Raw genomic sequence first — 27497 nt, 5'->3', positions numbered from 1 at the left:
TATTTTCTGTTTTCAGCACTGTGGTTTGAATTCAGTGCTTAGCACTTGCTAAGGTGGTGCTCTACCACCTAAGCCATGCCTCTAGTCCTGCTATTTGCTGGTTATTTTGGAAATGGGGTCTCAGTGGACTTTCATTTGGCACAGTGCTGGCTTCAAACTGCAGTCCTCTGGATCTCAGCCTCCTGAGTACAGGATTACAATCATGGGCCCCCAGTACTGCTGCAAGTCTACTTCTTACCCTGAGAAATGATGCAGTTACATTCCTGTGATAGTGATGGGATTGTCTCTCAGAGAATCATAGGTAGCAAAATCCTACAACACATATTGCCATTACATTATCTATAAAAGTAATAGTTTGGTTAGTTATAACCAAAGAGTAGAAATAGATCAGAGGTTTGTTGTTAAGGAGGCATTTTAATGAATTTGGGCATAGCTGTAAGTTGAAATATGATGTAGCTGCAAAAAAACCAGTAAGTTTTGCACACATTGATACAGTACACTTCCAAGAAATAGCCATGTCCCCAGTCTTTTTTTTTTTTTTTTGCTTCATTGGTAACATTTTGCTCTTATGCTTTAGTTATTTTCCCCTATTTCTGTATAAGGAAGACTCTGACCACTTCCTGCTTAGCTGGGATGACAGGACTGTACTATCCTATCTACTTTATGAGATGAGATGAAGGTCACACTAACTTTTGGCTTGATAGACCTTGAAATGTTTAGAGAGCTTTTTCTTTGTGTGTTTGTGTGTGGATCCTGGGTCGTCAACTCAGGGCCTGGGTACTTTTTTTGGTTAAGACTAGTGCTTTATGTAGTTGGGAATGTGGGATACTGTTAGAGTGCTCGCCTAGCATGCACAAAGTCCTGGGTTTGATTCCTCAGTACCACATAAACAGAAAAAGCTGGTAGTGGTGCTGTGGCTTAAGTGGTATAGTGCTATCCTTGAGCAAAAGAAGCTCAGGGACAGTGCCCAGACCCTGAGTTCAAGTCCCAGGACTGGCAAAAATAAATCAAAAGACTAGTGTTCTAATACTTGTGCCACACACACCTCCTCTTCTGCCTTTTTTGCTGGTTATTTGGAGATAAGAAATCGTATTCAAGGTTGGCTTTGAATGATCCTCAGATCTCAGCCTCCTAATGTATGCAGCCAGTATTATAGTCATGTGCAATCTCACCCGTCTCGACAAACCACATATTTTAGGTGCTCTATCGCTGCCTCTCTTGGTGGGTATTTTAACGAGTGAAGAAAAAACTCGCCAAGCTTCAGCCAGGGTACACATCTCTCTTCCCTCTCTAGTGCTGGACGAGGAGTTTCCATAACAGCGTGGCCTTCTTTGGGGCCCAGGAGCAGCCCTGCTCGCTCTTCCTTCTTCAGGTGATCTGGAATCTAGGCCTGCGTTTTACTAGAGCTACCCTGGAAGCCTTGTGGACAGTTCCAGTACTTGGCTTCCAGGTACTGCCTAGACTACAGACCCATGATAAAAAAGGAGGAAAGGTTCAGAGGCCCCCCCCCCCCCCAAGAGGGAAGGGACACCGGGAAGTCTACATTGTCCAGTGCCAGTCCCAGGAGAGATGGCTGCTCAGGGGCCCAGCCAACATACATCCCATCTGGGCTTCCCAGGGGATGCATTCGATGGCCAAATGAGGGAGCCGAAGGTCTCGGGGTATCAGGGGCTGGTTCTGAAGCGTCCCCCCGTGGGTTCCACACGGGAGCTGCTCACCTCAGGATCCTCGTGCCAAGATTGCACGGCCAGGCTCGTCTTCTGCGGTTCCTGAAAAGTCTAGAATAAAGGTTGCCTAGTGCGTCTCTGCAAAATAAGTAAATAAATTTAAAAAATGAGCAGGCTGGCTAGAGGGATAGGAGCCCTAAACCAGCGCAAGAAGGAAAGCGACCGCGCTCAGGGCAGGAAAGCAAATCCGGCGGGCCCGCCGGCGTTCCGGGAGGAATCAGACGCCGATTGGTGGACCCCGGATCTCCGCGGGCGATGAGGTGAGCGACCCCGCTGCCAGCCCAGTGGCTCGCAGGCCCGCGCGGCCCGCCTTCCCCGATCCCCCGGGCCCAGCCTCCCTCCCGGCTGCCGCTAACACCCGGAGACGGACGCCCGGCGGCGCGGGAGCGGCTGTCGCTCGCCGGCGCGGCAGCGGGCATGCGCAGTGGGCGGGCCGCCGGGCCGGCTCCCGGAGCCGTGACGAGCCCGGAAGCGCCTGCGCGCGCGGCCGTCGGCTCCACAACTAGTTTTGTTCGGGCGGTGTGGGGGGGTGGTGTCAGGCAGGTCCTCGGGACTGGAACCCCGCGCAGAGAGAGAACCCTCGGCAGGACCAACCCGACCCCCGCCGGCCCCGCGGCCATGTCCAGCAACAGTTTCGCTTACAATGAGCAGTCCGGAGGCGGGGAGGCGGCGGAGCTGGGGCAGGAGGCGACCTCCACCATTTCACCCGCGGGCGCCTTCGGCCTCTTTAGCAGCGACCTGAAGAAGTGAGGAGAAAGCCGGGTTCGGGGGGCCGGGTTGGGGGGGGGTGCGGGGGCGGGTCCGGAGGCCCCGGGCGTCTGGAGCGGGCTGGGGTCTCCTCCGCTCCCACGTCGGGCGGGGCGGGGTCCGGTCGGGCGGTGGGAGTTGCGGTGCAGCGGGATTGGGGTGCGCGTGTGCCCGCGACTCCTGGGGCTTTCACACTTGGGTATGGGGGGGGGCGGGGTGACAGCCACACTTGGGGAGCTGCGGTCCCAGCACCCCACCTCCAGCCCCCTCCCCCCAGAACCGCGTACGGCCTGGGGCTGGGCGGGCCGGGACGCCCGGAGGACGGATTTCCACCACACTCATGTCCAAAGAGGGAACATTGACCAAAGTCTTTTCTCTCCTTTTTTTCTTCTTTTCTGGTTAAGTTCTGGGTTTTGGATGAATAGAGTGTTTTGGGGTCGGGAGTGGGAGTGTTGCCGAGGGGAGACTGTTCTGTGACCCCAGAAGGTTAAGGGGTAAGGGGCTCCCACACAATATGCTCTGAAGGATGGACAGGAACTAATAGAGAGTTGTTGTTGTTGTTGTTCGGAAGCCCCAAACAGATTAAGTGTATCCACAGAGAATATTTAAAAAGTTACCATGAAGCCCGGCACCCGTGGCGCACGCCTGTCATCCTAGCTACTCAGGAGGCTGAGATGGGAGTGATCCTGGTTCAAAGCCAGTCCAGGCAGGAAAGGCCGTATAGACTTTTATCTCCAGCGCTCCGCTCCAGAGTTCAAGCCCCAGGCTACCACCCCCCCCCCCCAAAAGTTACCATGAATGGATTTGGAGGGGGGGCGTAGGGGGGATTGCAGGTCCTGGTGCCTGGACTCAGAGCCTGGGTGCCTGTTGGCTTTTTCATCCCAGGTGCTCTGCCAGCTTCCCTTTCCAGCATGTTTGCTGATTCGTTGGAGATAAAGAGTCTGTTGGACTTTTCCTGCCTGGGCTGGCTTCAGACTGAGATTCTCAAGTCTCAGCCTCCTGAGTAAGTTAGGATTATAAGTGTGGCACCAAGCCAGATCCTAAATTATCTTTAAAGGGTAGCACTAAGAAGTTGCCATTTAACAAAGGGGTTCATGAATACAATATATAGTGATCACTTTCACCCCTTTCAAGATTCTCACAAGATCCTAGCTTTTCTTTTTTTTAAAACAAATTAATGTGAATTGGAAAAACACATAAATCAAAATACTCCTTTTTGAAGTTAATAAGAGTTCATTTTAAGTACTATTTAGAATAGGGAAGAAATCTTCAATCTTCTTCCTCTTTTTAAGTTTGAATTGGGTAGGCTTATATTTAAACAATCCTGAATTTGTACCTAGACATTTTATTCTTAACTCATTTTCTAGGGACCTTGGAAATACTACTAAGAGCTTGAAATTTATGGTGCCTTTATTAAGAGGAGGCACACAACTGAGTAGAAGTTTAGATAACTGTACAGAAAAGGACCTTGACTCTTCCAGGAATTAGAAACACTTTGGCCATAGAACTACAATCTAATGGACTTGTACTGAAATAAAGAAACTCCTGTTGTGGAAGTAGTTACTAATCTCTCTTGAGCTCTCACTTATAGAGGTGTGACATTACTTGACCTTTGAAAAATCAAATGGGGAAATTTATGTAAAGGATCCTGAATTTGGGGTCGTAGCCTTTGGCTATAATCCAGAATGGGAAGGATAAGTCTGAAGTAGCCTATATTCCAAACCTTTGACTGGATGATATAGTAGTCCTTGTCTCAAAAGTTTACCCTGTTCTCTGCTCAAAAAAGAAAATATGTTTTTCCTTTTAAAATTTTAAAAATTTTGTTGTAAAGGTGATGTATAGAGGGGTTACAGTTACATAAGTAAGATAATGAGTACATTTCTTGTCCAACATTGTTATTCCCTCCCTTGTTTTTCTCCCACTTCTCCCCACCCCCCAAATTGTGAAATTCTTTTCCAACATAGTGTCTTGTGAGTATTGTTGCACTGGTTCACCTTTGACTTATATGTTTCACCATTTTATTTCCCTTCCCTTCCCCCAATCAGATAGATGTATGTACTAGACACAGGGTGCCAGAATAAAAAACAGTGACGGCAGGGAAGAAACCAAAGGGGTAAAAAAAAGAAAGAAAAAATAACTTCACACAGTATGTTAACAACAACAACAACCAAAACAAACAAACAAACAAAAAAAGCTCTTGTTTCATACCTTGGAGTTCATTTTGATTAACGTCATTTTATACGGTCATATGTATGTAACTATTGAGCTATTGTGATCTTCTCCTAGGACTATCCTAGACATATACTAATTATTACAAATGAGTGGAAACCATGGAACCTATGTTTCTTTGGGTCTGCCTTACAAAAATATGGAATGCTTTATGAATTTTCATGTCATCCTTGTACAGGCGCCAGGCTAATCTCTGTATCGTCCTGATTTTAGTATATATGCTGCTTAAGTGAGCACTTTTCCTTGTCTTGATGTGTCTCAGCCTGGCTTCAAACTCAAGTCCTCAAAGGTATTGGGATTGCCAGCATCATTACTACACTCACCTCTTTGCTGTACTCTTTTTTTCTTCTTCTTCTTGAAATCAGGGCCTGGGTGCTGTCCTCAAGCTCTTTTTGTTCCAGGCTAGTGCTCCACTAGTTGAGCTACAGCACTACTTCTGGCTTTTCCTGAGTAGTTTATTGGAGATAAGAGTCTCACAGACTTTCCTGCCCAGGTTGGCTTTGAACCGTGGTCCTCAGATCTCAACCTCCTGAGTAGCAAGGATTACAGTAGCATGAGCCACCAGCCTCTGGCCATGTTTTGTTTTTTTTATTTATCACTTTATGGTTCCAGTTATTCACTTTGCTTTACTTTCTCTTTACTTAACATTTCTCCTTGCTACTTTTACCTCTTTCAGGTATTGCGTATTTTCAAGTTAGGTAGTCACTCAGTGAATATTTGTTGAATATTTATATACAGAAATCTCTCACATATTCTCTTAATAGCAAATGTTATAATGTATGTGAAGGTGACTAGCAAAATATTTAGTTCATAACTTTGCTTGGCACATGTTTTCAGGTCCTTCATTTTACTGTAAGGATTCATGAAGCACAACTGATTCGGTGGACCTTGTACTGAAGGAAAAACCTGGCTCCTATCCCTGTTGTATTTTATTATGGCATCATCCTAAAGTTAATTGTATATGGGTCCAGAACAAATATTTTCTTCATAGTACTGTTTGTGTCTTTGCTGTGTTTAATATTGTTAGTTGACTGGAATTGTTACATCAACCAGATAGAGTAAGTTTCTTACTTTCCACATCTTTTATTTACAGATTGGGATTATTTCATATGGATAGTTCATTTCTCCGTATTTTTGTTTTTCGTTTTTTTTTTTTTTTGTTTGTTTGTTTTTTGCCAGTCCTGGGCCATGAACTAAGGGCCTGAGCTTCTTTTTGCTCAAGGCTAGCACTCTGCCACTTGAGCCACAGCGCCACTTCTGGCTGTATTCTATATATATGGTGCTGAGGAATCGAACCCAGGGCTTCAAGTATTCAAGGCAAGCACTCTTGCTACTAGGCCATATTCCCAGCCCCCATATTTTTGTTTTTCTTAGGTACAAGTATCGTATCAAGTTTAGGACCTTGCACGTGCTAAGCTTGTGCTCTATTAGTGATCTATTTCCCTGGTGCTCTGTACTTTTACTGTAGAGATACATAATAATTATAAGATATTTATCTTGCCTTTAAGAAGCTTAAAATTTAGTGGACAAGATAAGACAAATGTGAACTTGCAGTCAGTAATACAAACCTGTAATTGCTATTAAATTGTGTCATAATTTTCAGCCTGCCAATGTGATGTACTCTCTACTGAAAAGCATTTATTATATGCCTTTATATAAAGTGGTTTACTGAATAAAATGGAAATGTTGAAATTTGAAATATAAAGCACATTTTAGATTGAGATGCTGCAGATGTTGGACCCCCAATTTGTAAGCATATTATGAAAAGGTACAGTCTTAGTGGGTTCCTCTCTCTCTCTCTCTCTCTCTCTCTCTCTCTCTCTCTCTCTCTCTCTGAGTGTGTGTGTGTGTGTGTGTGTGTGTGTGTGTGTTCAAAGGTAGATTTCTTTGGGGTCATAGTTTCAGAGAATTCAGTGTATTGTCTTTGGCTCCATTGATTTTGGGCCCATGGGGATGAGGAATATCAAGGCATTGGTAGCATGTGGAGAATGAGGAGGCTGTTCACATCATGGTGGACAAGAAGCAAATGGAAAAGAAAGGATCCAAGACCCCTTCAAAGGCATGGCCCTTTACTAACTACTTCTCTAACCAAGTCCCACTTTGAAAGTTTACAGAGCCTTAAAATAGTGCCAGCAGTTGGGGACCAAGCATTCAGCACATGATTTAAAAAAAAATTACATAGTGTGCAAAGGGTTTCATTTCAATATGCCAGTTTGTGAGTATAATGCATTTTGATCGATGTCACCCCTTCCACCATCCTCCCCATCTCTTCCAACCCCACCCAGTCTCTCAAGTTACCTGGCTCCATTTTCACATATGTGCATCGAATATTGTGGTTGGTTTTACTCACTCTTCCTTTCTCCAGAGTTCCTTTCTGTTGTGCTCAGGAGTGAAGGGTTGCAGGTATGAAAATGTAAGCCACTACTATTCTATACTTGATCACTTAAATTCCAAAGATTCAGTTGCTTGAGTTCTATGAACTCCAATTTTGGTAACTGACCCATCTTGTTAATTCTTTTTAGCTGTTTGAAACAAATTATGTTTATGTCTAGACAACATACTTACTTGCTATATGTGTCAGTTGGATCTCATATCCTTATGTACAAAGGGCTTACTATATATTAGAAAACTTTAGTGTTTCAGTGAATTTGCTTGTCAGCATTTCTTTCAAGAAAGTGGTTGAAAGAAATGAAGAGTCAGTAATGGCTTCATGTTTTGTTTAAAAGATAGTGAACAAAAAATTGTATACCTTTATACAAGATGCTTTAAAGATAACTGAAACATTTCTAGCCTTTAGTTAAATAACAAGATGTGAGATACTATGTTGTTGTTGTTGTTTTTTTTTTTTTTTTGGCCAGTCCTGGGGCTTGGACTCAGGGCCTGAGCACTCTCCCTGGCTTCTTTTTTTTGCTCAAGGCTAGCACTCTGCCACTTGAGCCACAGCGCCACTTCTGGCCATTTTCTGTGTATGTGGTGCTGGGGAATCGAACCCAGGGCCTCATGTATATGAGGCAGGCACTCTTGCCACTAGGCCATATCCCCAGCCCCCACTATGTTGTTTTTAAAAATATATTTTTAATTTAGAGCAGGGTTACTAGAGCTGAATGATTAACCAAAAAAAGCAGACAGATGCTGTTCATTGAAATGTTCCATTTTACTGCAGGAAAGTTACACTCATAGAAAGACAAATGTATTATGGTGAAATTATTTGATAGTATTGCACTTGTACAAATAAATGAACTACTGACAAAAACAAATTGCCTCCTGTCTAAATTCAGGATTTAAAGTGAAGAGCCTAAAGTAGAATAATCAGGAAGGAAATGATTTTCCTGTATTTCATATTATGACTAATGTTGGTTGTATATTTAGGAAAGACTTATTTAGCGTATCAGCTGGAAAGAGTTCATAGATCTATAAAAATGAACAATTTATAGTCAGTGTCTTCTCATTGATGGGCTGGTTATTTGTATTGCTGATAAAAGTTGATGCTAAATTAGAAGGCCAGTATCTTTAATCCTTCAGCTGAATAAGTTGGTATAGCAAGCAGCTGGACAAAGAAGAGATTGTGAATGAGGCTGGTTCCAAAATCATGAGTGGACAGAGTGCATCCTTCAGCATTACTCTTGGAATGGGTTGTTCGCTGAGTATTTCAAAACCTAGGTGAAGGATGAGGAGGAAACTAATAGAACATGAGGCTGGAGAGGGGAGGTAAGGAAGAGGGGCGGGTGGGGCCTAATTGTAAGGATTTTGATTCTGAGAATCAAAGCTACTGGGAGATTTTTTAGAATGGTCACTACTAAGTGCTAGTTTTATACAGATAGACTTCAATCACTTTAAAAATTATAGAATTAATGATTCAACAAATAGGAGTGCCTTCTGCATGCTAATGCGCTGTTCTTGATACTGAGTATTAAAAAGCAGATAAACAGTAGATTAAACAGTAGATAACTGCTGTCGTAGAGTTTATATTCCTGGTGGGAGGATGACAGGTGTTAAAAAATTAGCATGGTCATTTGATCACAAGAAAAACAAAGTACAATGGGTGAAGTAGACCAGGGAAAAAGATAGGAATTAGAATGGGGTTGGGTTGTTGTTTGGGATTCAGGATCAGGAAAACATCCTTAGAAAGTTGTTAATGGAGCAGGTAGATAAAGGGAGGGAGGGAGTGACATGTCTGGGAGGTATGCTCATTTATAAGGAATAGGTGTCAAGGAAGAATTTTTGATCTGTATGAGAACAGTAAAGACCAATGTGGCTGGAGTAAGCAGAGAAGGAACAGTAAATTAGTATAGACTACAACCTGATGACTTCCATTTTATGTATGTATGTATGTATGTATGTATGAATGTATGTATGTATGTATGTATTTAGTGCCATCCTGGGGCTTGAGCTCAGGGCCTGGGTGCTGTCCCTGGGCTCTTTTTGCTCAAGGCTAGTGCTCTACCACTTTGAGCCACAGCTTTACTTCTAGTTTTCTGATGGTTAATTGGGAAAAAGAATCTCATGATTTTCCTGTCTACACTGGCTTGGAACCATGATCCTCAAATCTCAGCCTCTTGAGTAGCTAGGATTACAGGCATGAGCCACCAGTGCCTAGCTCCAGTTTATGTTTTAAAAGGACTTTGATCCCTCTTGAACCAGGATAACTCCAGGTCTGAGGTAAAGACCAGCAAGGAGACTACTGTAGTAACCCAGACAAGAGATGATAAGATGATTACTGGACTACTGATAGTACTGGAGATGGTTGAAGTCTGGGTTTATTTTGAAGGTAGAGCCAACCTAGATTTGCTGATTTGCATATATATATTTATATATGAAAAAGATACCAAGGATAGACAAAGTTTTGCATATAGAGTTGGAAGTTTGGAATTTCTGTTGACTAAAATGAAGAAGGTGATCAAAAGAGAAAAAAAAAATAGAGGCAAAGGGCCCAAGGAATTAGGAGGGCATGTGAAGTTTGAAATGCCATTAGACATCCACGTGAACTATTAAATAGGTAGGCAGAGATTGTAGTTTAGGAGTCGTGTTAAGCTAGAGGTATAAATTTAGAAGCCATCAGGTTGTAGGTGATATTACATATCATAGAATTGCATAAGATTCCTTGAGACTTAAGTACAGAAAAATAAAAGATACTAAGCCCTGAGGCATTCTTGTAATAATTGAGTGAGATAATACAGATATATCAAGTATATATGATGACTGAGAATTGGGTTTTGAATTGTCATTGTGGACAATGTCAGTATGGTAACTTGGTAAGCATTCTAAGAGTAGAGTTAGAGCTGAAAACTTGATGAGTAGGTTTAGGAGAGAAAAGAGAAGGGAATTATAGTATGTATTGTAGTATGAGGAGCAAAGAAATTGGAGCAGTACCTGGGGAGAAATGTTATATCAAGGGATTTTATTTAAGATAGGAGAAATTGGAACCAACTGATGTACAGGAACAAAATATTGATGATGCAATAGAGAAAGGAGAACCACTTTCACGAATGAAAATTTAGCAAGTACAGATTAGCTACAAAATAATTCTCATTTTAACACCTAGAGAGAATCAGTTAACATGATATAAATCTTCCTTCTCTTCCCCCTCCTTCTCTTCCTACTCCTTGTCCTCCCTGTCTTTGACATTTTAATGGAAGCCTCCATGACCTTATAACTTCATTTGGCATGCCTGCAAAACCAGCAGTACCTGGACACCTGGTGTGTTGCCAGCTGGAGTCGTAGTGGACCTTGGACCATGACTGAAGTGGCATCTTTTTGCTTCTGTGGATAACATGGTGAAACAAATCCTGGGGAAACAGCTTTCCAGGTGGCCCTGTGTTAGCAAGGCACCATACTAGCTCTCTCTGTTCAAGGGAAAGTTTTTCAAATGAGTTAAAACTTTTACACCTGGAGACTGAGATGGCTGGGGTTTGGTAGTCCTGAGATGTCCTCAGACTATCATTCCTTTTGTCCCAGTGCCCAGTTCCATATTCCTTTATATTGGCTCTAATCTCTTTAACAACCACAGCATTCTTGTCCAAAGCTTTAAACATCCCCCCCGCCAACTGCATGTTTTTCAGATATATTTGCTTTGCTTTTTGCTCCAAATCTCACTGTAAACCTAGCTGAAAGCCGCCAATAACTATGTCACACCCTGAATTCTATGTTGTCTTGAAATTTCCTTTGCAAAATAGTCCATTTTTAAATTCAGCCTAACCCAGAGGATATGGACACAATGTAGAGAAATTCATTGCCAGAATGTAACATGATTGGGCCTCGACTTCAATTCCCATTAGATTTCTCATTTCCACCCAAAACCTTGGATGAGTCTGATCTTCACTGTGCATCTTCCTGTTGACATCGTGATCTTTTGAGCTCCCTCTAGAGTTATCCATTAAGCTTTGCTTTATAGCATTCTAGACTTTGAGCCTGCAAGTCCAAATACTTCCAAATTCTTTCTGCAAATCAGTTTCAAAGGCTTAAGAACCATATGGTCAGGTTTGGTCACAGCAGTGATTCTGCTGGTACCAGTTTTCTGGATTATTTACTCTTCTGCTCACTGTGACAAAATGCTTGAGGGAACAACTTGAGAAAGGATTTATGATAGCTCACTGTTGCATCATGGAGGGTGTGGCAGAGCAGAGCAACTCACATCACGGTTGGTAGAGAGGGGATAAGAGCAAGGGCAAGATATAACCCTCAAGGACACCTACCTAGTGACCTACTTCTTCAATTCTGGCCTTACCTCTTAGGTTTATTATGTCTCAATGCCATTTTATTATAAGTTCATCATGCTTAGGTCGGAGCCCTCATGAACTAATTGTCTCTAGATATTCCCTCACAAATACATGAGAAAGTGCCTTACTAAACTCATAGGCATTCCTCAATCTAGTCAAGATTAACTAGCCCAAAGGCTAAGAAAAGAGAATACAAAGGGAGAATTGAGTCTGCATTATGCTTAAGATTTCAGAAAAGAGCCAAGAGGCTTTTCTGTAGGAAGAAGATGGAGGGTAAATGGTTTTTTTTGTTTGTTTGTTTGTTTTTGGCCAGTCCTGGGCCTTGGACTCCGGGCCTGAGCACTGTCCCTGGCTTCTTCCCGCTCAAGGCTAGCACTCTGCCACTTGAGCCACAGCGCCGCTTCTGGCCGTTTTCTGTATATGTGGTGCTGGGGAATCGAACCTAGGGCCTCGTGTATCCGAGGCAGGCACTCTTGCCACTAGGCTATATCCCCAGCCCGGGTAAATGGTTTTTTGAGGAAGTATGTCGCACCCAATCATGAGCTGCTCTGTCTGTTGAAAAAACTTCCCACAGCTGTATCAATATTGGTGCTTGGGCAGGCAACTTTACCTCTCTATGCCTTTAGTTCCTTAACTGTAAAATGGAGCTGAGGATAATAGCAGTATTGAAAAATCAAATAGTCATGAAGCTTAAAAGATTTAATATATTTAAACAGTTAATAGTGCCTGATATATAACAGTAATTATTATACTGTTGTGACACTATTAAGATCAGTGAGCTCTTTTACAGTTTGTTTTGCTTTAGTACATTATATATTTTCAGCTATATGTTTTTAGAATCATTGTTCATGTTCACACTAGACATTGCTGTGTATTTTAAATTTAAAATTATTAAATTCAACCCTATTATTTTTCTAAGTCATATTTCACCAGCATCTGAAACAACTATATGAGCTATCTCTAATGTAACCACATCAGAATAAGTGCAGTTAATAAGCATGTAGGGGATGAGTTCTTCTGTGTTATCAAGGATTTGGGAACAGTGATTGTTGTATGGTTAAAAAAAAAAGCATTTGAATTTTTACTTAACTTTTAGTGTTAGGCTAACTCAGTAGTGGTTATTTCTGAAGATGTTTTCTATATGGGCACATTAAGTATAATAACAGAAATAATTTTTTTTTGGCAGTGTGGCTCATTGCTCCCTTTCACTGACAATAGCAGTCATTGTTTCCTTTGGAATCTTGTTTCCTGCTAGAAAACATAGAGCACCATTTATAAACAGCTATCAAGAATATGGAACTTGGTGGCAAGAATTTGGGATACTAATTATGCCTGCCTGTGCTTTAATTTCCTTCATTTAATTAAAATTTAAAGTCTCACTATAAGCATAAATACTTGAGTACCGTACCCTCCCCTCTTAAAGTTGGTGAACACAGCATGACATCAATAAATATGTCCAGGTAACTGATGGCACCAATAAACTTTGGTCACTTAGCTCTTCAACTCCATGCCATCATCACTATAATTGTCAAAGATTAATGGAGTGGCTGGCTATTCTATGTAGCCTCTGTTCTTGGCTAAGGGTATGAAAACCAACATTATAATTGTAGTAATATACAGTAATATCTTATATAGTACTTTTATTTTTGGTGGTTTTCTGATTTTTTTTTTCTTGGTTGTGGGGCTTGAATTTAGGGCCTTAGTTTTTATTTTACTTTCTTCAAATTTAATTTAGTTTTTAATTATCAAGGTGAGGTTCAGAGGGGTTACAGTTACATATGTAAGGTAATGAGTACATTTCTTGTCAAACATTTTCTCCCACTCCACATTCCCCCCCAACCTCCTCTCCACTCTTCAAGTTGTAAAGTTCATTTCCAACATATTGTCTTGTGAGTATCGCTGTTGTATTTTGCTCAAGGATAGCACTCTACCAGTTTGAGCCACAGCTTGCTACTTCTGGTTTTCTGGTGCTTAATTGGAGATAGTTACATAATAAGGTAGTGAGTACATTTCTTGTCATATTTGTTACACCCTCCCTCATTTTTCTTTCCCTTCCCTAGTTCAGGTAAGCATATATACAATATCCAGTGTACCAAAATTATATACAGTAATCACATGGGGTACGCCAAAGGAAATTCACCTAGTACATTAAACATAACGACAACAGTAAAATCCTCCTGTTTCCATCTCTTGGAGTTCATTTTGCTTAGCCTCATCTTATATAATCATATGTACATAGCTGTTGAGCCATTGTAATCCTCTAATGGGTCTATCCTAGACCTTTGTTTAGTAATTGTTTGGTTTTAGGTACATAATGTAAAGTCGCTGACCTAAACATGTGGAAATAGCATTTGAAAAGAAGTTTGTTACTTTGCAGCCCTGATCCCTACTGTCTCCCCCCGCCCCCAACAATCATATATCAAGGAGACCATGCGCCTTTGTTCTCTGTGTTCTAGGCTTGTCTTGCTCAACATTATTTGTTCAAGATCTGACCATTTCCCTGTGAATACCATTATTTTATCATTTCTAATCGCTATGTAGTATTCCATTGTGTATAGGTACCACATTTTTTTGGATCCATTCATCTGGGCATCTGGGTTGTTTCCATATTTTGGCTATTATGAATTGTGCAGCGATTAACATGGAAGTGCACATGTCTTTTTGATATCCTGGAACCTGTTCAGGATAGATGCCTAGGAGTGGTATGGCTGGGTCATAGGGTAGGTCTATGCTGAGCTTTTTGAGGAACCTTCATCCTTCTCCAAAGTGTTTGTACTAGTTTGCACCCGCACCAACAGTGGAGAAGGGTTCCTCTTTCCCCGCACCCCCTCCAGCATTTGTTGTTGCCCGAGTTCAGAGTATAGTCCATTCTAACTGGAGTGAGGTGGTATCTCAGGGGTGTTTTTCATTTGCATTTCTTTACTGCCAGGGATATTGAACATTTCCTCATATGTTTCTTTGCTATTTTTATTTCTTCTCCTGTGAAGTCTCTCTTTAGCTCCTTTGCCCATGTAATAATTGGTTTACTGGGTTTAGAGGGTCTTAGTTTATTGAGTTCTCTGTAGATGACAGATAATAGGCCTTTGTCCGTTACTATGCTGGTAAATATCCTTTACCATATGGTTGGCTGTCTTTCTAGTTTAGTGGCTATGTCTTTAGCTGTGCAGAAACTTTTTATTTTGTAGTAGTCCCATTTGTCGAGTCTCTCCCTTATGTGTTGTGCCCCTGGGACTCTGTTCAGGAAGTTCCTGCCTGTGCCTAAAGTTCTAGCGTCTTTCCTACTCTGTCCTCCAGTAGTTTCAGGGTTTCAGGTTTGATGTTGAGGTCCTTAATCCATTTTGAGTTGATCTTGGTGCATGGTGATAGGATAGGGTCCACTTTGAGTTTTCTACATGTGGCTGCTCAGTTTTCCCAGCACCAGTAGTTGAAGAGGCTATGTTTTTTCCGTTGTATGTCATGACACCATTTTTCATATTTTATAACAGTTTTTATTTTTTCGTATTCAAAGTAAAAATGTTTTGCTATGCCAATAGGGTATGTTTTATATTTCAAAAATTTTAAACGTACATGTGGAAATAAGTTTTAACAGGACAATTATAGATAAGAATTATTTTTTAGCAGATGACCAAAGTTATATAAACATTAGTGTTTTGCACTTTTAGATTATATTCTGGACATGTAGTAATTTGTAGGATCCTTTTTCTGACATAGCCTTTCCCGGAAACTTGAGGGGACATGTGAATCAAAAAATTATAGTAAAAAGCATATAACATTGAGTTTACCATCTTGGCCATTTTAAGTTCAGTAATGTTAAGTATATTCATATTGTTGTGCCACAAATCTCTAGTCAACTTGCATTATTGCCATGTAACTTTAGGAGCTGAATTTTTTACTTAGATTTTTCAAGTCCTTCAGAGACGGAGCTTATCTAAGGTAGATATTACACATTGGTTTCCTCAACTCCCCACACAGAAAGCCGATCCAAACTTATTAGATGGAAAACTTACCTTCTGTGGCCCTGAAAAGTTGTTTTGTTTTTTAAGAAAAAGTTTAAAAATTAATTTAGCTTTCAGTTGGCATATATTATTAGCATAGTTAGAGAAAGCTTACATTTACTATAGTTTATGAATTTCTTGGAGGAAGATCTAATACTAATACTGAAATTTGATGCACAGACTGACTCTTTGGCATGTCTGTGTTTATACCCATCTGTTCCAGTGGCACCATGCCCATTATTATGGTGGCTTGCCAGTAGCAGTGAGGCATTTGAGCCAACAAAGATGAATTGTTTGGATGGAATGCACTATTCTGTGATACTAATTAATTTTGAGCTGATGAATCTACATGAGATAATGTTAACCAAATATAGTCAAAGTAATGTCAGTGAAAATAGAATTTATTTTGACTTGTGCAGGAGTATATCACAGATGTTTTAGACTACCATTGAGAGTAATTACAATCAGTGTTTACTATAGTTGCGGTGATCAGTTTTCTTTATATAAAAATTTTGAGCTTAAAAATCCCTCCATAATTTCTGTTGTGGTGATTGTAGATTAGGGAAGAAGTGAGACAACACTGTAAATTGATAATAGGTAGAGACATTACAAAGCTCTGAATATATTTTTAACATGGTCAGTCTTAAGGCAGAAATTGACAACTCAGTTGTAAATGGGAAATGTTGGGTTTCAAAACAAAGTCTGGTTTAATTTCTTACCTTACCAATCCCTAGTTCTCTATGAGGGACTTAAAAATTACATGACTTTTTTGCTGAATGTGGTGGCACAAGCCTTTGATCATAGCTACTTAAGAGCAGAAATGGGGGAATCCCAGTTTGAGACTAGGCTGGGCAAAAAAAGTTTGAGAGATTCTGTGTTGCTCTATGACTGGGTGCCTGTTGGTCTTTGCCTGTTTTCCCAGCTGTAGGGGAAGCATAAGGGCTGGACTCTGTTGCTTACCTGTCATCCCCAGTGACATGGGGAAGCGGTGGTAGGATCATATCCCAGGCTGGCCCAGGCATAAAGCTTTTGTTTTCCATATGGGAATTATAAGCTTATATATATGTATATATCTGTATACATATATATATACACACACAGAGAGAGAAAATGCATATAAGTTCAAAATTCTTTCTTTTGAAATTGTATCCTTGTTATATCATGGAAGCCAATCGTTAGTTTTTAACCTGTCTTAAAATAGCTTTATGATACATGCAGTTTCAAAGGATTTTTTCCCATCCCTCTGTCCCTTCCTCCCTCTCTCCATCCCTCCCTCCCTCCTTTCTTTTCTTTTATAAAGGTGATGTACCAGAGGGGTTACAGTTTCATAAGTTAGGAAATGAGTACATTTCTTTTTAAACAGTGTCACCTTTCCCCTTGTTTTCTCCCAGTTTTTCCCTCCCTCCCCTTCTTCCCCCCAAGTTGTATAGTTCATTTTCAATATAGTGTCTAGTGAATATCACTGCTGTATTTGTTCACCCTTTGTCTCACCATTTTCTGTGTTCCCCTTAATTTCCCTGATAAATTTACATAGAAGACGAAAGGTACAGAAATAAAAAACAGTGACAAAGGAGAAGAAAAAAAAAACCAAACCAAAAGAAAAATAACAAAAAAACCTCTTGTTTCTATTTCTTTGAGTTCATTTCAAAAAACACCATTTTATATGATCATATGCATGTAGCTGTTGAACCTTTGTGATCCTCCTAAGAATATCTTTCTTTGGTCTCACGGTGTGATTGTTTAGTCTTGTTTAATTTATCATTTCCAAGTATACTTTTTTGTCTTTTACCATCTGCTGTGTTTACTTGTATTCTAATTGCCACAAATAAGGGAAATCATGCAACCTATGTTTCTTCGAGTCTGGCTTACTTTGCTTAACATACTTTTTTCCAAGTCTTTCCATTTTTCAAAGGTTATTTTTAATGGGTATTTAAACGTATTATTCCATTATTCTCTGATTTCTGTAATGCCTGTCAATGTTATTGTTGACCTTTTAAGGCTACGATTAGGAAACTGCTTTTTTGTTAGGACATAACCACATCCATTTGCTCAGGTATTGTTTATACCTGCTCGCTTTCATGTTATTTGGCAGAGGTGAGTAGTTACATCAGAAATGCTATGGCTGGGGCTGGGGATATGGCCTAGTGGCAAGAGTGCCTGCCTCATATACATGAGGCCCTGGGTTCGATTCCCCAGCACCACATATACAGAAAATGGCCAGAAGTGGCGCTGTAGCTCAAGAGGCAGAGTGCTAGCCTTGAGCAAAAAGAAGCCAGGGACAGTGCTCAGGCCCTGAGTCCAAGCCCCAGGACTGGCCAAAAAAAAAAAAAAAAAAAAGAAATGCTATGGCTGATAAAGATATTTATCGTTTACCACTTTATAGGAAGGTTTACTCACCCGTCTTAAGGTTGTTTTATTTTCTGATTTCTTTGAAGATTTTTCTTATTACTATTAGTTTTCCTATGCTATGTTTTATATGTTTCTTTTTTTCCTTTTTTTACTAAAATTTGCTAGGATTCGTAAGAACAGTTATTAACATAATCTCTTCAAATATTGCTTTTATTGAATTTTTTTCTTTCCTTACTGATATTCTTTTTGTTTTGATTTGTTTTTTGCCAGTCCTGGGGCTTGAATTCAGGGCCTGAGCACTGTCCCTAGCTTCTTTTTTTTTTTTTTTTTTGGGACCAGTCCTGGGCCTTGGACTCAGGGCCTGAGCACTGTCCCTGGCTTCTTCCCGCTCAAGGCTAGCACTCTGCCACTTGAGCCACAGCGCCGCTTCTGGCCGTTTTCTGTATATGTGGTGCTGGGGAATCGAACCTAGGGCCTCGTGTATTCGAGGCAGGCACTCTTGCCACTAGGCTATATCCCCAGCCCTGTCCCTAGCTTCTTTTTGCTCAAAGCTAGCACTCTGCCACTTGAGCCACAACGCCACTTCTGGCCTTTTTGTATATATGTGGTGCTGAGGAATCGAACCCAAGGCTTCATGTATATGAGACAAACACTCTTGCCATTAGGCCATATTCCCAGCCCCTATTCTTAATTTGAAGTATGTTAGATATTTTAACTTGGTTGTGGGGCTTGAACTCAAGGCCTGGGTGCTGTCCCTGAGTTCTTTTGCTGAAGGCTAGTGTTCTGCCTCTTTGAGCCACAGCACCACTTTTGCTTCTGTTAAACCTAATGAAATGGTTCATTTATTTTTATTTTTTGTGACACTAGGGATTAAACTCAGGGCCTCACTTTTGCTAGGCAAGCATTTTTCTACTTGGACTTCCTCTCATCCCCAACTCCAGTGGGTTCTTAATTTCAGTTTCTGTATTTCTTAATTTTTTTCCCCCAGTCCTGGGGCTTGAACTCAGGGCCTGGGCTCTGTCCCTGAACCTCTCTGTGCTGAAGGCTAGCTCTCTATCACTTCAGCCATAGCCCTGTTTCTGGCTTTTTCTGAGTAGTTTATTGGAGATAAGAGTCTCATGGACTTTCCTGCCCTGGCTAGCTTTGAACTGTGATCCTCAGATTTTGGCCTCCTGTGTAGCCACCAGCACCCTGCCTGTATTTTTAAATTTCTGGATGTCTGATCATCTAGTTGTTGCTATTGTCTGTTGTTTCATCTATTTATTCTATCTTTTCCAGCATTTTCCTGATCATCTTGTCACTATTTTAAAATATCTGTCTGGTAACTCTACATTTGAATCTGCCACGAGTCTTTTTTTTTTCTTTTTAATCTTTCTCTCTCTTTCCTTTTTCTTTCACTTTTCTTTCATTTTTGTTTCTTCCTCATGTTCTGTTCCCTCCTTGTTCTCTTTTTCCTTTCATGTCTCCTAAGTTTTTAAAAATTTACTCTCTTGTTACTTTAAAAGTAATCTATAGAGGGATTACAATTACCAAGAATCATGTAAGGAGTACATTTCCTTTCCTACAGTGTCTTCTGTTCCCTCATTCTCTCCTAGTTCCTCCCTCCCATCTATCCACCCACAAGTTGTATGGTTCACTTTCATCCCTGTCCAGTGAGCTCTCCTGCTGCACTTTTTCACCCTTTTTCCTTTGAGTTCTGTACATTCTTGCCCCTACTCTCTTAAGTTTTGATCAGATGCTGGGTAGTTAGGATGATTCTCTGGATGTTATATTCTTTGAGAGGGGTGTGTGTGTGTGTGTGTGTGTGTGTGTGTGTGTGTGTGTGTGTGTGTACGGGTAAATAGTTGTAGCTGATCACTTAGGTCTTGCTGAATTTCAATTTTAGGCATTTACAGTTTTCTTTTTTCAGTTTTTCTCATACTCTTGGAATATCATTCTCTGTTTGAGTCTTCTATACTCTTGAAGATGGTAGAGTATTTACTAAGGTTTCTACTTAGGAGAGACTTGTAGTCTAGCTTCTCTTCACAGCAGTGAATGGTTGCTGAAATCTCTACTCAGGAAGCTAACCTCCCACCTATTGTTTTCTGCTAGGTTTTTATACTGCCTTATGAAATGGAACTGATTATTTGCAGGAAATCTGTGGATATTTTGTGAATCTTCTGTATATCTTGACTGGTTCCCTCTTCTCTCATTTTTTTCCTTTAAGTTCTAGTCACTCTGGCATCTCTGAACTTCAATGTGTCTTCTCAGTCACTTATAAGCAAAACCTCTTGGGTTTTCATTTCCAGCATGCTAGTTTGGGAAATGTACTTGGGATAAAGCTAGTATGAAGGAAGAGTTTGCTTTGTATGCATCTATTCATTCTTCATTCTGCCTCTCTCTGTCTTACTTCCAGTGCCTTCACAAACTGCCATTTTATATGTGTATGTATATTTATACAGGTAGGTTTAGTCTGTTAAAAGGAAGTATCCATCAGTTATAGCAGGCCCCATACTATATTCTGAACATAGCAGCCAGAATGGTCCTGTTAAATATGAATACTCTACTGACAATTGTTTTAAAATTCTGAGTAAATACCAAAGCTTCTAGTATTAATTACTTCCTGTATTCTCTCACCTGTATGGCTCTTTCTCCTTTCCATACCCCCCTCCCCAAACTATATCTTCAAGGCTAACTCTCCCACTTGCAAGTCCTTTTTCAGACTTCCCTTTTTTTAGTCTTCTGATTACCCTAGTTAGATTGTCTCTTCCTTTCCCTTCTGCATTCTCGCCCTCTATTCTATTTTCTTCTCATATTACCTCATGACTTGTCACTCTTCTTGTGGTTTCTTTTATTTGTTAGAATAAATCTGTGAGGGTAGTTTTTTTTCCTTCACCTTTCTCTATTGCGTGTCAAATGAAAGTGGAGAAACAGCTGAGAATAAAGGAATTTCAAGATGGAAGAATAGTAATCATTTGTATTTTTGTAGAGAATAAGCTAAACATATTGGATTTTGGATTGGATTGGATTACATTGAATTTTAAGTTAGAAGGGTATTTGTTATCTTCAGTGAGAGTTGTAATAAAGGAGTGAGGGAGAAAAGAAGATTACCAAGGGTTGAGGAAGTGACTATAACATTATAGACTTTTCTGTCTTATGAATAGTAGGACTATATGTTCAGAATTACTTGGATAATTTCAGATTCCTCCTTTTCTAGAGTCAGTAAACAGTTGACTAAATGATTAACAACACTAAGCAAAGTTACTTTTTAAAACTTTTATACTTGAGTAAAGAGCAAGAAGGAGGCCTCTGAGAATGTGAAGAGGTAGTGTCTCACATTAGTGCTCCCCAGACTGCAGGCAGGGTTTCTCCAACTTGAATGTACATGGTGTCACACAGAGTCTGTTCACAGGCAGCCTCTGATGGAGCAGAGAGAGGCAGGTGGGACCTGAGACTGCATTTCTAAGGAACATTCCCTGTAACATTGGTTCTGGTTATCCTGTGGAGCACACCATAGGGATGAAGTCCTCTTGGGATAGCTGGGATGGGGATGAGACTCAGGCAGGTAGAGGCTGAAACTGGTAAAGTCTGAACCTTGCCTGCTGGCACCCTGTGGAGACTGATAGGCCTTCACTTATGTACTTACTAAATGAATGCATTGACCCTTATCTGTGCACCCTAATGAAACTTCAAGTTTTACCAAGTCTTAATGTTGTTTACATAGTTTATTTATAAGCTACATAGCATAGAGAAAGGCGAACTTTGACTAGTTTCCATATTTTTCTTTCATATCCACTCATGTTTGTACCATGCTATGTGGAGTATTAGCATCTTTCAGTTGAGTGGTTCTTAAAATATATATAAAGAGATACCTCCTTTTTCTGGCAGGGTATGACTTCCCTCTTTGAAGATTTTGATACATGCTTTTGGAAGATAAAGCTTTGATTGGAAACTGCTATATTCCTTATTATTTTTGTTACTTCATCAATTTTGGGTTTATGTTTCAGGTGTTGCTTTCTGTGGCACACATTTCTTATGAACTTGAGGAAAAAGAATGCCACTTGAGTAGGATGACTAGGAAATAATATATAATAATAATATACTATGTATTTTAAAAAGCTAGGTAACATATAATAATAATATACTATATGTTTCAAAAAAGTTGAAGGATCTTGAAAGTTCTCACCACAAGGAAGTAGATATGCTTATTCTGATTTGAATTATACACACTGAAGCCAGGAGTGGTGACATGCCAGCTACCTAGGTTGTGGAGGGAGGAAGATAGTGGGCTCATTTCAGCCTGGGGAACGTTAAGAAGATCCTCTTCCAAAAACAAGGACTTGAGCACATGGTTCAAATGGTAGAGCACTTGCTGTAAGGCAATTTCAGTATTCCATATCACAACAAACAAATCAACCAACCAGCTAATGAGTACACAATACATATGTATCAAAAATCACATGGTAACCCATACATTTGTATACATTTTTTTTGTCAGTTAAAAGGGGGAGCACAGAAGTAGTGGGACAAAGGGTGAACAAATGAAGCAGTGATACTAGACACTATGTTGAAAATGAACTGTATGACTTGTGGGGGAAGGGGTACAGGAGAGAAAAATTGGGAGAAAAATGAGGGAAGAGGAACACTGTTCAAAAAGCAATTTATCCATTACCTGACTTATATAACTGTACATCACCTTTACAATTAAAATAAATAAAATTAAAAAACAACAAAGTAACCTGGGCTTGGTAGTTCACATATTTGGAAGGCTAAAGCAAGAGGATCTTGAATTTGAAGTCAACTTGAGCTACATAGCAAAACCATCTTTCAACAAACAAACAAAAAGCAATAACCAAAACATACTAAATAGCTATTCATAGATACTTTACTCATGATAGTAAAATTCTGGAAGGAAACTACGTACATATTCATTATTAAATGGGCAAATAAAAATTACAGATCTATATGATTTAAGCTAAAAAGGAAGAAGGTAACATGAATCCAGTAACATGAATGAATTACTTATGCTCTTGTGAGAGTAGATAAAAAGTAACAAATGCTGTGTGGTCTCAAGAAATTTTAGAAAAGACAATCTTAGAATCTTAGAAAGCTGTCAAGTATTGGAAGTAGATAGGGAATGTTGAAGAGAATGGCTACAAAGACACATGAACAACCTTTTTCTATTATGTAATTGTACTGGGGCTTGAATTCCAGTCCTGTCCATTGGCTTTTTTACTCAAGGCTGGTGTTCTGCCATTTGAGTAACAGCTCTAGTTCCAGCTTTTTGGGTACTTAATTGGAGAAAAAAATTTCATGTACTTTCTTGCCCCATCTGGCTTTAATGGAGATCCTAGGATCTGAGCCTCCTGAATAGCTAGGATAGTAGGTGTAAGCTACCCCTGCCTGCAAAGGTTTTACTGGGGCTTGAACTCATGGTCTCATATTCTTGCTTAGCTTTTTTTGTGCAAGGCTGTCTCTTTACCAGCCATACCTCATTTGGACTTTTTTTCTGGTTAATTTGAAATAAGAATCTTTTGGATTTATCTGCTGGGACTGGCTTCAAACCGATCCTTGGAGCTCCTGAGTAGCTAGGATTATAGGCATGAGCCTATACTTGACTATTTGAAAGTTTTAATGATGTAGATTTTAGTCTTTAAAAATTGAGGTAATATGTGCTATGTAAAAATTCTAATACATATACATATAACTGGTAAAATTTTTGGCTTTTGATTATAACTACTATGATACTATGTTAAAATGACCTCCTTCTGGTAATAAGATTTAATTTAACTTGTCAGTTTTGTAAACCCTGTTCCTTGAAATTTAAACTAGTCATATTTTGAACATGAAAAGTTATACCATTTAACACCACAAGATGTCACTTATGTAAAAATAAAGTTGCTATTCTAATACTGAACGCTAGAAAGCTTCAGGTAACTAGATAAGTGAAAAATTTGGTAAAAAGAAAAATACATGTATGCATATGTGTGCATTCGAAACAAGTATTTGTTTTTAGCAAAGGGCATATGAAAATGTTGATTGTTTGAATTAACTATCTTGATGCTTAACAAAACTTAATTTCTAAGATTTATGTAATAATTCATATAGTGAAGAGTGACTTAAAGTGAATCAGTAGAAATGAATATATTTTGAGGGAAAATTAGGTATAATGATATAAAATTTCCCAAATCCTTACTGTTTTGGTAACAAAGAAGAATTTGGGAGGAAGTCTGTAATTTATGTCAGAATTTTTAGAAAAATTTTTTAAAAAAAAATTTTAGAAAAATTTTTCTAAAAATTCTGACATAAATTACAGAAAAGACAATTCTAAATATCATAAACATTATAATTATAAACATTATAACAGTTATATGAGATACTATTATAATATTACATTGAAACATACCTTAGACTTTTATTTTTTCTTTTCTCTGTTCTTCGAAGTTATTAGTTCTCTGTGTTAGCACGAAAGACATTTATATTCGCTGTTGCGGTCTGCCTTTTCTGTTCAACAAGAAGAGCAAAACCTTTGACTTTCCTATCAGGATCCTGTTTTCTTGTTTTTGGTTTGAGAGAGTAGGTTAGGACCTAAAGGTGGTTGGGTAGGGACTCTGGCAACTGGGGCTTAAGAGGAACAAACCCAAGTTTCTATTAGGACACGGATAAACTTATGTCTGGAGTTAGAGGTTGAGATATCCTAAAAATTGATGTTTTATTTTTCTTCATTGTTCTTCATTGTCTTTCCAGATAACACTGGTGAAAGGAAATGGTGGAACATTATTGGGTAAAAGAAAAAGTGAATAAGCAAAACAAAATTATTTTCTTCACATTTCCTTTTATTTGGCTCCTATTTAATTACTTCCATTTTTTCCCCCTACCTCTGATAAAGTATTATTATTTTGGTGGTACTGGGGTTTGAACTGAGGTCCTTGTGCTTGCTAGACAGCTGCTCTCCCACTTCAGCCATACTCCTGTTCATTTTTGCTGTGGTTATTTTTGAGACAGAATCTTGCATTTTGTCAAGGGTGGCCTGGATTATGATCCTCCAATTTATGTTTTCTGTCAAAGGAAAAGTACACAGTCGTTAAATAAAATGGCAAAGTAGAAAATATTAGAAGAGAATGAAGTTGTCCATGGTTCCATTAATTTCTCTGCCTTTTCTGTAATCTGCAGTGTGAAAGAGCTTGACAAGTATCCAGTTTCAAAATTCTACTACAGTGAACTTGTATAGCATTTTAATATTTAGTGGCTATATATTTTCACAAAGTTTTTTTTTTTTTCATTTTCTTTTCTTTTTGCCAGTTCTGGGGCTTGCTTTTTAGTCTCTATCTCCAAATATAGTCAGGTATGAGGTACTGTAGGTTATGATTTAAACATACAAATTTGGAAGCAGAGAGAAACAATTTTGCTTATAATGCCCTGATCAATAATGTATTTCTTATTGTTGTTATTAATTCTTATTTGTAGTATAGGGATTTAATCTCAGCCTTGGACATGCTGGGAAAATATTGTACCAGTAAGCTGAAACTCCAACCCTAGTTATTTATTTTTGGTAAGTGTTTACTGCCCACATTAGACCTAAATTTGTAAAATGTTTATGTCTGCTAAGGCTAGTGTTTGAAGTTATAAAGGCTCTTCATCTAAGAAGCTAGGGCTTTATTTGGTAATCATGTTGCATGAAGGTGTTGTGTGGTATTGATTTTTGTTAATATACCAACTGTTACTCAAAGATAACTTAAGAAAAACATGTTTGGTCATTCTTTTTTTTTTTTTTTTTTGGCCAGTCCTGGGCCTTGGACTCAGTGCCTGAGCACTGTCCCTGGCTTCTTCCCGCTCAAGGCTAGCACTCTGCCACCTGAGCCACAGCGCCCCTTCTGGCCGTTTTCCATATATGTGGTGCTGGGGAATCGAACTGAGAGCTTCATGTGTAGGAGGCAAGCACTCTTGCCACTAGGCTATATTCCCAGCCCTGTTTGGTCATTCTTTTTTTTGGCCAGTCCTGGGCCTTGGACTCAGGGCCTGAGCACTGTCCCTGGCTTCCTTTTGCTCAAGACTAGCATTCTGCCACTTGAGCCACAGTGCCACTTCTGGCCGTTTTCTATATATGTGGTACTGGGGAATCGAACCCAGGGCCTCATGTATACGAGGCAAGTTCTCTTGCCACTAGGCCATATCCCCAGCTCCCTGCTTGGTCATTCTTAAAGTGAGATTATTTGAAGATTTCAGAAAAACTTGTTTCTGATCAGCTAATATGGCGATTCCTTGAAAACTCTTCTATTAATAGCAGGAAAATTTTAGTATTGATTCTCTTTTAAATTCTTTTTAAAAGAAAACATTACTGCCCTAGTGTTTGCTGAAAGATTACTACTTATAAACTAGCAATTTTTGCAAATATATAATCACAACTTATAATACTATGAGTTTCCCAACAATTTTCTTACAGTAACTTATCTATTTATTTATTTATTTAATTTTTTTTGGCTAGTCCTGGGGCTTAAACTCAGGGCCTGAGCACTGTCCCTGGCTTCTTTTTGCTCAAAGCCAGCACTCTACCACTTGAGCCACAGCGCCACTTCTGGCCTATTCTATATATGTGGTGCTGAGGAATCGAACCCAGTGCTTCATGTCTGCGAAGCGAGCACTCTACCACTAGGCCATATTCCCAGCCCCTTTTTTACAGTAACTTAAAAGGCTTCCGGCTGGGGATATAGCCTAGTGGCAAGAGTGCCTGCCTCAGATACACGAGGCCCTAGGTTCGATTCCCCAGCACCACATATACAGAAAACGGCCAGAAGCGGCACTGTGGCTCAAGTGGCAGAGTGCTAGCCTTGAGCGGGAAGAAGCCAGGGACAGTGCTCGGGCCCTGAGTCCAAGGCCCAGGACTGGCCAAAAAAAAAAAAAAAAGGCTTCCTTTTCTTTGATGCACCAAAATAAATTGAGTTTTTTTGTTTGTTTGCTTTTTTTTTTTGCCAATCCTGGGGCTTGAACTCAAGGACTGGGTGCTTTCCCTGAGCTGCTTTTTGCTCAAGGCTAGCACTCTGTCACTTGAGTCACAGCTTCACTTCTGGGTTTTTATAAGTAGTTTACTGGAAATGGAAGTCTCACAGATTTTCCTGCCCTGGCTGGCTTCAAGCCATTATCTTCAGATCTCAGCCTCCTGAGTAATTAGATTACAGGTGTGAGCCACTGGTGCTGGCTAGTTTAAAAATATATAAGATGGTAGCCTATTTGATGCCTAATATACTTCTCAAATATAGGCATATTTTGAAGAAAGTTGTCTTAAGATAGAGAGCATTAACATCATCTTATGAAATAAATTGTTTTATGTTCCCTTCTTTACCTTTCCCCAGAGCTCTAGTTAACCATTTACTTGCTTTCTGTCACTTCCAATTAGAATTATAAATGAATCAAGTCATGCCCTTTTTTTGTTTACTTCTTGAGTTCAGCATATTGATTTGGTAGTTAATTCTTTTTCATTGCTGAGTAGTGTGTGTGAGTAAATAACATTTTGCTGAAAAACTTTGTTTCAAGGTGTTTAGCATTATGATCTATGGTAATTATTTGTGTAAGCCATTGTGTTTCTATTGGAAGAGGGATGGCTGGATCTCATGCACGTGTGTTTTTGTATGAAAATGCTCATTTCCACAAGTGGTTGCATACACCAGTGTTGTATTTTCATCATGACTATGAAAATTGTAGTTGCTTTTCCACATTTCAGTAGTATGCTCTGCATTTCTCTCTGGCTCCTCACAGAA

At 39.7% G+C, this 27497-nt stretch overlaps 1 protein-coding gene and 1 non-coding gene across 2 annotated transcripts in view; one reads left to right on the top strand and one right to left on the bottom strand.

Annotated features, from left to right (window-relative positions):
* The first annotated feature begins 2187 nt into the window (after nt 1-2187).
* The window catches only part of Ap3b1 (adaptor related protein complex 3 subunit beta 1), a 205786-nt gene continuing 180476 nt past the window's right edge, over nt 2188-27497 (top strand). Inside the window, exon 1 of the mRNA XM_048331505.1 lies at nt 2188-2473. Within this exon, the coding sequence (XP_048187462.1) occupies nt 2346-2473 (128 nt within the window). The 5' untranslated portion in view covers nt 2188-2345. The remainder of the gene's footprint in view (nt 2474-27497) is intronic.
* LOC125340231 lies at nt 4837-4940 on the bottom strand. The gene has a single exon (XR_007208714.1). It is a non-coding gene; the product is annotated as a U6 spliceosomal RNA (small nuclear RNA).

This window comes from Perognathus longimembris, chromosome 22 (assembly GCF_023159225.1).
Source record: "Perognathus longimembris pacificus isolate PPM17 chromosome 22, ASM2315922v1, whole genome shotgun sequence".
Taxonomy (NCBI): Eukaryota; Metazoa; Chordata; class Mammalia; order Rodentia; family Heteromyidae; genus Perognathus; species Perognathus longimembris.
Note: the sequence above shows the minus strand (reverse complement) of the source record. Positions and strands in the feature narration are given on the sequence as shown.